This window comes from Melitaea cinxia, chromosome Z (genome assembly GCF_905220565.1).
Source record: "Melitaea cinxia chromosome Z, ilMelCinx1.1, whole genome shotgun sequence".
In the NCBI taxonomy this organism is placed as follows: Eukaryota; Metazoa; Arthropoda; class Insecta; order Lepidoptera; family Nymphalidae; genus Melitaea; species Melitaea cinxia.
This window is the reverse complement of record NC_059424.1, coordinates 20,013,293-20,025,463: the sequence shown is the minus strand read 5'-3', so window position 1 is coordinate 20,025,463 and position 12,171 is coordinate 20,013,293. Positions and strand designations below refer to the sequence as shown.

Genomic DNA, 12,171 nt, shown 5'->3' with positions numbered 1-12,171 from the left:
CAAATAATATTTTGAGTTTATTTCAGGTTACTAAATTGTATAGCAAATTTACTAAACAGTAATGAAAGAGGGGAACTGACGTCATTCCTAGAGGCCTGTCGCATCAGGCCTCCGATGCCCGGTCATACATTGAAAGTTACCTACAATGCCGGTCACAGTGTATTTTCCTGTCAATGTCCGGATAACCGGCTGCCTAGTATACCGGATAATGTGAGTTAATATTTTTTATTTAATTTTCGAATGGGGGGACGCTAAAAAGGTTTTGTGACCCGGGCGCGAGTTAAGCTCGCTATGTCACTGGTCAGCTTCTTCATGTATTAGAAAGGTTACGGATTAACATTTAATTGTAGCTAATGTCCTTACGAAGAGATTACGCTATCATATATTATAATAACAAACGGTCGGACCTGACAGTTTTAGGTGTGAATGTTTGAGGCATGGTGGGGAGTCTCATAAGAACATAGCCCGATCAGAAACAGATTTTTTTTAAATAAAATCAAATATCAAACTCGCAACCGTCAGCATTACCACTTGAAAGTGTAGAAGTATGTTTAATACAACAAAACACAGAGCAAATAGAGATGCACTGAGATAAGTTTATGTATATCTATAAAAAATGTTTTGTTGAAATACATTTGCGACAGATGGAATTTAAGATTTCTCTATGTATACACTAGTATTGTGATGTTTACAATCACGGAAAGATTTGATTTCACGTGTAAAAAATTAAGATAATGAGTTCCTGGATGGATTATAAAAATACTTCTTCCAGAGGAACACTACGTCATCACTGACATCAACTTAAGAAAACTGAACAGCCAAATTCGTATATTCCACGTGGACGATAAGCTAGTAATTATCAAATTAATTTTTGTTTACAGTGCAATCTCACGGAGTACTTCAGCGCAATGGACACAAAATGTATGGCCGGTCTATGGGCAGCTTTATTACACGAACGTAGGATAGCAATAGTAGCGTCAAAGCCGTCTCGTCTCTCCGCCTGTGTGCAAGCAGCAAACGCCACTTTGTTCCCAATGTCATGGCAGCATATATTTATACCGATATTACCGAAACACCTTGTGGATTATCTATTGGCGCCGATGCCTTTTCTTATTGGCGTGCCGAGATCTGTTATGGAGGTTTGTATTTTCTAAAATCTTGATAATCTGTAGTATTAATAGTTTGAGGATTGTCTAATGTTATCTTTGTATTATAATCTTATTTGAAGTAAGAAGTATTTATATTCCGTTTTTTTGGAAGAGTCTTATTTGTCTAACTTTAACCCCTGTCAATCGTAATTCACGTTTTTTCCGCATTTATCACTCACTTTCACAACAGATTAGCTTACGGAAATTTGCAAAACTCCATTTACTATTTATTTCACTAAAAACAAATATCAATTTATCATTTTAAACACATAAAAACTACTAAAATACGAATTCCGAGAGTACAGATATATACAGTACAGCTAATATTTTTGAATATGACATTTCAATATCTTTTTTTAAAAGGCAAATAGGGATGTGGTCATAATATTTTTAGAGGTGAATGAGTATAAGTGAATGAACAGCATGAGCGATAAAATAGACCTATTCTTTCCCTATATTTTAAATTTTCACGAATTATGATTTGTTAAATAATGTTACCGTAAAGCGATTTGTTATTAATTTGTTTTTTGTTATTAATGTTTTTTTTTTCTTTCTTTTTATGTTGAGCGCAAAAAAAAATCCTTACAAAATATTGCAAATGTCAATCTTTTATGGTTAATTGTAAAAGTTTTATTTTATATTATGAATATCCCTGAATATCAATTTCACCCTGAACATTTTTAACGCTATCCCATATAAATATTAAAGTATACCACATAGCAATGGCATAAAAGTTTACTGTAGTTAACAGGAAACATTTTTGAGACTTTAGGATGAGATTTAGGATTACCCAATGATAGCTTCGTGGAGTACAATGTTATTAGTCCTTTTTTTAGATGTTAGAGGGCGTGTGCCGCCGGCGCAAGGTTTCATAAACGAAATATAAATTTGGTGCTTTTTATGCTCGATGCTCGATTATTTATTTATTTATTTTTCGTTATTCTGTACCTCTACTAATTCTTAGCAAAAATATTCAATATATTATTAGGTTTTGATACAATTTTAACAATATGTTAGCGTTAAATATTTGAACATAAAATGAATTTTATATTCGTCTATGGCTTATTAATATTGTTCATTCATTTGTTCTTGGTGTCACTTTACTATACTAACAATATTGTATTGTCTGTGGTCGAAAGTACGCAACATTTGTTTACTATTTAAGACTCTTCCAAAAAAATACAATATAAATACAGTGTTTGCTTTCGCTTTGCTAAAGACTGAATTTTATCTTATATCATATGCTGTTCTCACCACCATATATTGCTAAGCTATCTCAGTTAATACTGTAGCACATCATTTTTTAAGTATAAATAGGGGTAAACAGAAGTTTATCAAATTTCATAATTAAAACTTTAAAAATCAAAACCTCATCCCTCTTAATATTCTTCCAAAGCATCTACTTCAAAAACATTGTACAAAATAAGTTTTAATTGTTCAATCAATAAAAAAAAAAAAAGTCATAATATTAATTTCTTTTTCACACAATATGTTAAATGAATATGCTGTTTGATTTTGTAGGAGTTGTTTGTGTGACAATATTTTGATATGATTTTTTATTTTATACTTCATTTTTGTATCTATGTAATACTAGCTGGTACCCGCAACTTTCTGTCTGCGCAGGATTAGTAAGTACTTTGAGTAGCTTATTATCTTCTCAATATCTCTTCTATCTTTATACCAAAATTCATCAAAATGGGTGTGCGACATAAAAATCAACCAAATGTGCATTAGAAATATATTATCAATTTTTATTGTATTTATGGTTCACTATTTTTGCGATAATGGCTTACTCATAAAACAGATATATGCTGTCGCTAACTTTTTTGCAGGACTAATTAAGATAAACATTTCTCTTGTACATTATATACATGTAAACTCTACAGTTTTTGCAGCATAAGCCAGAATAGCTCGCAGAAGGCAGATTTTTTCCGACTTACTTAACAATTATCGTCTTAAAAATTATAGTCTTTGTGTTATTCTAATGTATAAGCTATCTTATTGTAAATTTTCATTAAAATCCATTCGGTACTTTTTGCGTGAAAGAGGCACAAACATCAATGTTTATAATATTAGTAGGATTATGTTATTTATTGGCGCAACGGTCACAGCACTTTTGTGACTGTTGTGCTAGCGGTTGCGGGTTCGATCCCCGCAAACGACAAACATTTTTATTGGCCATACAGATGTTTGCCGTGGTCTGGGTGTTTGTGCAGTCCTTGTGGGTCTCCACACCGTGCCTCAGAGAGCACGTTAAGCCGTCGGTCCCACTTTTTATCATGTACACCTGATAGCGATCGTTACTCATAGTAAGAATATATCCGCCAACCTGCATTAGAGCAGCGTGGTGGATTAAACTAAGGGTACCAAGCTTAAGATTAAGAGGCCTATGCGCAGCAGCGGAATACTACAGGCCGAAGCAAGCGAAGTCTTTATTGCACTTTAAAAACTATGTGTATTTATTTATTACTATGATTATATGTGTGTGCGAGTGTTTGTTTATGATGTCGTAAAGCTAGTAAACTAAAACTGAATATATTAAAAGTTTTTTTCTTTTACAGACAGTGCGAATGTCAGAAATAGGTGATGTTGTAGTACTAGATGTAGACGCGAATGAACTGAGGTCTCCGTTCCAGGATCTAGACAGTCTTCCTCAAGATATGGTAAGAAAAATTATTTATTTATTTCATTACTTGTTTTATTAATTAAACAACTATACCAAAATATGTTGAGAAAAAGGGGGACCTAGAGTCATATAGTCTTGTGGTAGGGCTCGTCAGGAGGTACTAGGAGGAAATTGGGGATAGGGTCTGCAACACGCTTGCGATGCTTCTGGTGTTGCCGACGTCTATAGGCTACAATAATAAATTATTTATCATTTTAAATTAAATTTATTTGAAGTTTTTATTTTTATTTTAAATTTTATTTATTTTTAAATGTTTATAATTAAAAATATAATAATTTATAGTATAATCGCTTACCATCAAGTGAGCCGTACGTTTGTTTGCTGGCCTAGTTATATAAAAATACTAGCTGACCCAACTACATTCTATATTCAAACGCGCCATCTATAATCTAGAAATAGAAATACAGCACCATCTACTGGATATCTGTGTAACTTAGATGCCAAACGGCCATCTATTAGAATTTTATAGAACTAACTGATAAATACATACATAGTCGTATAATAAACATTAAATTGGCAATAACCAATATTGAGATAAAAAAAATACCCTATCTCCAAAGTTGAACCAAATTACAGATGCTTACCAAATTTGATAAAAATTGGTTTAGTAGTTTCGGAGTTTGTCGCTAAAATACATCATGACATGAAGTTTTTATATATATAGATTATCTTATATATAAAATTCTCGTGTCACAATGTTAGTTACAATACTCCTCCGAAACGGCTGGACCAATTTTTATGAAATTTTGTGTGCATATCGGCTAGGTCTGAGAATCGGCCACCATCAATTTTTCATACCCCTTAGTTATAAGGGGTAGTTTAAGGGGGCTAGTAACATACATGGCAAAACAACATTTACGGGGTCAGCTAGTATAATTATATATTTCTTAAAGTGTGGGAGAGTGATTGGGGTACTAACCTCAACCGTACAGAAGATCACAGCTAAATAATACTTTCAATTATCATATTTTTCTATACCAACTAAATTTGTTAAATCTCCTAGGAATAGGGTCAGTAATGACTTTGCAGTACTCCTGGTATTGCTATCCACAGGTTACAGTATTAGTTAACCCTCAGGCAGACTCTACGCTTGTTTTCGCCTTTGTAGCATTAAAATTATGTACTCTAATTTATGAGATATCACAGTTAAAAATTTAAAGGATAATAGATCCACTGTTAGACGGTGCATTGATGGTGATGATAAAAATATTTGTTTTTCATGTGGGTATTACCAAGATTCTGTGTGGTTACGGCATTAAAGAATATAGCCACCCCCTCTCTTCCCGTGGGTGTCGTAAAAGGCGACTAAGGGATAACACAGTTTCACTACCACCTTGGAACTTAAAAAGCCGACCGCTGGCGGGATAACCATCCAACTGCTGGCTTTGAAATACACAGGCCGAAGACGGGCAGCAGCGTCTTCGGTGCGACAAAGTCAACCCTGCGGTCACCAACCCGCCGGCCCAGCGTGGTGACTATGGGCAACACACATGAACGCCAAAAATGGCGTGAACTTGTAGAGGCCTATGTACAGCAGTGGACTGCAATAGGCTGAAATGATAATAATGACGAATATTCAAGATTGTTCTTTTGATCAAATGTGTCATATTAATTTTATTTTTAATTATTCTAATGATTGTTTTAGGTAGTCGGTTTAAAGAAGGCTTTAAGCGATAAAAATGCATTGGGAGATGCTGTTTCAAGAGCATTTCTACGTTCCCTTGTCTGTTTGATCGGTGGCTACAGAGATGCTATCAGGTATTAATGTTTTCTACAACAATAAAAATAGCTATATAGTTTTGGCGCAGTTTGCAGTGATACTGCTTTCTGTTCCAGGGGTTGTCGGTTAGATTTCCGCCTCGAGTCTGGGTGTGATATATGTATGAATTAATTTATATATATTTATCGAAAAAAAGCAAATCTAGTAATAGTACTAGATTTGTTTATGTATGATTTTTGCTCGTTTGCGCTATAACGTGACGCCTAACATACTCGTACCTTAGTGATTAAACTATGTAAATTACACAAAAAATAATTCCCTAGATTTTGAAACTACTTTTTTTTGAATAACATATATTTGATTATTATATATCTGATCTTCTTTTTCACATCGGAAATAATACATATAAAAATTATGTACTTAATGAAAAAAATAGTAACTTCAAAGACTTATCTTTTGAAGTTACTTTACAGTATAGAATAGAAATTACATATTAGAAATTCGAATTATAACGTAGACGTTAACCAAAGCCCGTCAAGTTTCAGGGGCCGTTGAACTTCAGAAACTCTTAATTTTAGCGGTCATAGAATTTTAAGAGACTCGGAAATAGGGACTACTAGGACTCTTGGATTTTCAAATTTTAAAATCTCTAAGGCAACAATCTCACAAAAAAAGATACATTTCGATGATTTATTTTTAGGGTTCCGTACCTCAGAAGGAAAAAACGGAACCCTTATAGGATCAATTTGTTGTGCGTCTGCCAGTCAAGACCCTTTTTCTCAAGAACGCGTGGAGGTATCAAGCTGAAATTCATATCAAATATTCAAGTCAACTGTCCCTTAAAGCCGTGAAAAAAATCAAACTTCTAAATCAACGCAATCAAAAGACACAGTCGTTTATGCTGCAAGTTTTCGACGCTCGTAAGGAAATCAAAACCTACAGGGTACTTCCCGTGAACTCAGATTCTTGAATTTTCGTACGAAGCAACGTCTTATAGTACAGATAAAGAAAAAATTGCGAAAAGCATACATTTTTAGTTACATCATAAAATAAAAATATTTTTAAAGATTTTGTTTGTAGGGAACCCTCGATACGCGAGTCCGACTCGCACTTGGTCGGTATTTTTATTTATAGTCTGACTGACTCAATTGACGTTAAAATAATCGGCATGTTTTGTAAAATTTTCCAATTATTATCTGCGCGATTTTGACATAACTACATAACTATTATATTCAATTATATTTACTTAATAGCTGACCCTGCAAACGATGTTTTGCCATATATGTTATTAATCCCCTTAATCCCTCCTCCTCATAACTTAGGGGTATGAAAAATACATGTTGGCCGATTCTCAGCTAACCGATATGCACACAAAATTTCGTAAAAATTGGTCCAGCCGTTTCGGAGTTTGGTGACTAACATTGTGACTCGAGAATTTTATATATAAGACTAGCTATGATACCCGACTTCGCTCGGGAGTTGATATGAGTTTAAGAGAGAGTTGAAATAAAAAAATAAACTATGACGTAAAAAGTAACAAAAAAAGATTCATTTTTTCATTATTTACACTACTTGCTTATAAACATTTTTTATTTTATTGTCCGGGTTATATATATACACATTTTTCGAATTTCCTAATCTTGAGCAAGCTACGTATAGCTGACCGTGAGAGAAGCAAGGATTCTTTGAGGTTGATGCCACAATATTTTAAATTTTGCCCTTGCGCCTTGTTAATTGTAAAACTAAAGGCTAATTTATTTGGAAACTGCAATCTTTTAAATTGAAATGGAAATTCAGAAGAGATCAGTGGTATTCTAGGTATAAATACTGTGTCCTTTGTTCTTTCCAGATATAAGTTCAGCTTCAATGATATTATTCGATAGCTGTTTTACTATCACCCTCGTTCCATTACATAGTTTTGGGGAGTTGAGATTTCTGTCATAGCATTCCTGGTACTTGCAAAGAGTTTAGAAATTTAGTAGGGAAGTTGACATTTTCTTCAATGGATACCATCAGGTCGATCGATTTATATATTTTCTCTTCACCAGGCATTTTCTTTAGAATTAAAATTGATATCGTCAACTATATTAATTAAACACACTTAAAAATACTCACACGTGATACTTCAAAATAAAGGCTCACAGATAACTTCTTTCCTTTTCGTTTCGAAATCGCTTGTTTCGCTATTCAAATCGAACTAACTCTGGCGGGCGACACTGGGCTCTTATATATTCAGAGAGCTAGGCTCTAGGATATTCGAGAAAATTGGAGAATATTTTCTTTCTCACACCTTCTAGAATGTTCTCAACATTATCGTCCGCCGTAACAATAGGTTCTGCAGCTGTAGCATACGTCGTAAAGGCGCGAAATTTAAAAACTTAAATTTTAAAATGTTTTCAGAACTAATTTGAATAACTAAAATTATGTCGCTTTAACTTTAAAATTTAAATTAGCTACTGCTGTATAAATACATAAAATTTAATGACTTTATTACAGTAACAAATGTAATTTAAGACTTTAATAAAATTGGAATTTTAAATTTCGCGCCATTACTACACATGCTGCAACTGCTTGCAGCGCATTTTGAAATGCAACCCAAATAATCGTTGTTCCGAATGAAATTCAAATACTTGACAGATGGCGCCACTACACTTAATTTTCCAAGTTAAAGGGTTGGAAAACCCTTATATCTTTAAAAACGCGATCTTCAGGTTAAAACGAGAACTTTCTTGTTCTAGGGGGGGATAAGGGGCTATTACACTATATAACTCCATTTATCGTGCCGGGACTCCTTATTAAGTTTTATCGGCACGCACATTTTATCGACTTAGTTTTATTATATAATAATGATAATGATAATGACAATGATTACTGGCTGTCTATAAAACACGTCACGCACAATTTTACCGTGATAGCACGCTAAGTCACACTTTCAGTAACCCCTGAATAAATATTACGTCACAAAAGCTAAGCCCTACCCACATTAGCGTACAGATTAATAGTTTTGGATCGAAGTTCCTTACGGCAGGCTTGACATTTGGCTGGGCCACCGAACTGAAAAAAATGTGATACTAAAACCGTAAGAAAAATATATAACGGAAGTGACGTAATATCAGTCACACGACTGTATAATATGCCGTTTGTAAAACTAAAATATTAACTTTAAACTAACTAACTTTAACTAGTAAACTTTTTTACATTATAATGTAATTTTATACTGTCGACAAAAATAAATAAAGACATGTTTTTTTATTTCCCTTCATAGTTTGAATTATTATTATTATTTTGTTTGATTTATTTTATTTTACTTTACGGTATTTGCTATTTTCTAAAATACTAAATTTCCCAAATAGTTTTATGTACTTAATTAAAAACCAATCAAAATTAAAAAAAATCAAGAACTAGAAAATATAAATAAAATTCAACATTTTTTTTTTTCAAATTGTGTTGCTTCTATACTATCCGAACGAACTTCGTGTGTTACCTGGTGTCCCGTGACACCACATAATTTTTATTTTTTTATTTAGAAGATATTAAAAAAACGAGTCTGCTTTAGACCACACACCTGAAGTAAAACTTCTTTAGTTATAGAAAACGTAACTGGATTGAGAGGACTGTCCGAGTCAAGCATTCGTAAATAAGTTTTACTTCAATAACCTTCCCCGTGTCATATCACGTCACAATAAACAAAGACCAAAGTGGCTTTGACCTTATTTGCGAAAGTATTTTATGGACAACTTTCAACCAAATATAAATACCATAAAAAACTAAATAAATAAAAATAATCTTATATGAATATATAATGCAAAACAAAGTACCAGGAACGCATACGCATCAGGAAGTGTTGCAAAGTGTTTTGATTGTATCAAATAAGCACTCTATTGAGTGAAGCACCCGTCAGTAATGGTTGTAATGATCCTAATAGCTATTGTAAAGCCGTATATATCACGATAACATATATTTTATTATTATAAATGTAGAAAGAATAGACTTTTTATTCGAATTTTTTTTACGTTGTTTGCTCAAAGTACCTATATTATTATTTCTTTGTTTCGTACAAATGATAGGAGCAAAAACGCTAGAATTTTCTTATTTGAGTAGATATCAAAAACATTTAATATCTATTGTTTGTGTTCGAAAAAAATATTGAAATTACTTTTTGATCTCCTTTTAATTACTTTTTTTTTTTTACAAAATTAAAATTAAATAACGTAATTATCAAAGCTTAATTTATATCAGGACGTTGTGTAGTCGAAAGAAACAATATTTCATATAAATATATAATTATTATTAAAAGATAAAATAAGTTAGTAATCTTATATAAGTGCATACCAACCACTACATAGTATAATAAAACAAAGTCGCTTCCCGCTGTCTGTATGCTTCGATCTTTAAAACTACGCAACGGATTTTGATGCGGTTTTCTGTAGTAAATAGAGTGATCCCAGAGGAAGGTTTATATGTATAATACATGCATAATATAGTAGAGGAAACCTGATAGTTTTAGAGGTTTCTAATCTGATGTCGTAAATATACTCATATATTATATATTATATTTAGTATTAGAATTGTACTCGTGTGAAGCCGGGGCGGGTCGCTAGAATGTATATACATTCATATAGAGTGCTATGCACTTACTTCATTAAGTGGAGAAGAAGGCCTTCAAAATGTCCTTAAAATATGTTGAAACTAAACAAAAAAGGGTGTGTGTGCTATTTTACACACGGCTGAAGTAAAACTTATGAAAAGTAGCTCTGTAATATCACACTCTCTTACACATTTAGTGTTTGTTTAATTTATAGTGACGAATTTTCATTTTATCGAGTATCAAATCACACCGATTCGAAGGAAGTATTACTTCAATAAAAAAAGTACCTCGTACATGCATATGCTGTTTATAAGTACATGCACACGTATGGGGTACGGTCGGCGAGTTACTGTAAACGATTTTAAAATAGTATAGATAGTTATTCAATCGCGTTACGTACAAATAAGTCCTAAGTGGTTAGTTTATTTAACCTTATGCGGTGCTGGGCATCTTGTCAATTATTCGCTATAACTCAACTAGTGACAACGTCCTAGACTCGACCACTATATATACAAAACATATATGTATATATTTTATATATGTATGTTTTGTATATATATACGAAAATTGGAATTATTTGTACTGGATACATCGGGGAATCGATAGAACAAAATGTATGAAGCATTTGTTTTATTACGTGACGTATTACCGTTATTTTTATGTAATTTTATTGTATAACGTTGTTTTTTTTTAATTATTATTATATATTTATAATCGTTACTCTATATACTTTTCCAGTATAAGAATTTGCGAAATATTTAGCGACTTAAATCACGTTGATAATGTTCCTAGCGGGAAAAAAATAATTTAGCTAAATCTCAGACCTGAAAAAATTGATTTTCTTTAAAAAAAAATTTCTGTATAATCCAAATTGTTGATTTCAGAATCGAGAAGGGTCAGCTGATAACGTTCAATCCAGAAGCGTTTGTGAGGACGAGAAAAAATATGCAGCCATTTCTAAGAAAGATTTTACAGTCTCAAATATTTCAACAGGTGAGAGGGTGATTGATTGCTTTAATTCAAAATGCTGTTTTAGTATCTGTGTATTGTAACCGACTTCAAAAAATTGGGATTTTCTCAACTTGGCCGTATATTTTACATGTGTTACTTTATAAATTTTTGCTGTGTACCGATTTTGATGATTATTTTTTTTATCGAAAGACGGTACTTATCGTGCGATCCTATTTAAATTTAATCGAGATCTGAAGATATGTTTTTACTGTCTCTAATTATGCATAGTATACCTGGGTGACCGAGCTTAGCTTGGTATTTTTAGTAAATCGTGTTTTTTGGAAATCATATTTAATTACGAATACATATTTATAAAATATGAATAATATTTTTCGATTTGACCGACATAATAATAAAAAAATATGAACTGGTTATCTAAATTAAAAAATCGTGAGTGCGTTTAGAAATAAAGAAAAAATATAATAATTAATAGATATGGAGATTTGAATCGTGGTCTTCTCGGTCGATCCCGACCGGCAGATTTCCCACCTGAGCTATCACAACTTTATTGATAATTGCGAAATTTACCTTCGTATTCTAACGATATTGTAGCCATTTTTTCATGGCCTAAAAACAGCGATGAAACGACATTTTCCAAAAATGAATCCTAGCTATATCGAAATCTTCTGCATATCAAATTTCATGAAAATTGTTGGAGCCGTTTCCGAGATTCAGATAATATATATAATATATATACACACACAAGAATTGCTCGTTTAATAGTATTATGCATATTTAATTGACAATATTTTCTACTTACTCGTAATTTGAAAGTAAGTTAACAAACACTTATTGGATGTCAATTTTATTTTTAGTATATTTTTCTTCGGGGGTCCCCAACTTATCGTATTGATAGGATATAACTGATTTTACTTTGTTTGATATTAAAATATATATGGATTTTTAATACATTTCGCTGAGCGCCATATTCTATGTTATTTCTATAACTTTTTGTCTTTCTTATATTGTTACTTATACGTTTACGCGAATTTCATTCATTATAATGAAACGAATTTTT

At 32.3% G+C, this 12,171-nt stretch overlaps 1 protein-coding gene across 1 annotated transcript in view; it reads left to right on the top strand.

The window, feature by feature from the left end:
- LOC123668963 (DENN domain-containing protein 1A-like) overlaps nt 1–12,171 on the top strand; it is a 38,974-nt gene that overhangs the window by 7,086 nt on the left and 19,717 nt on the right. The window contains exons 4-8 of the mRNA XM_045602650.1: nt 27–210; nt 882–1,139; nt 3,710–3,811; nt 5,480–5,592; nt 11,027–11,135. Coding sequence (XP_045458606.1) covers nt 27–210; nt 882–1,139; nt 3,710–3,811; nt 5,480–5,592; nt 11,027–11,135 — 766 coding nt within the window. The remainder of the gene's footprint in view (nt 1–26; nt 211–881; nt 1,140–3,709; nt 3,812–5,479; nt 5,593–11,026; nt 11,136–12,171) is intronic.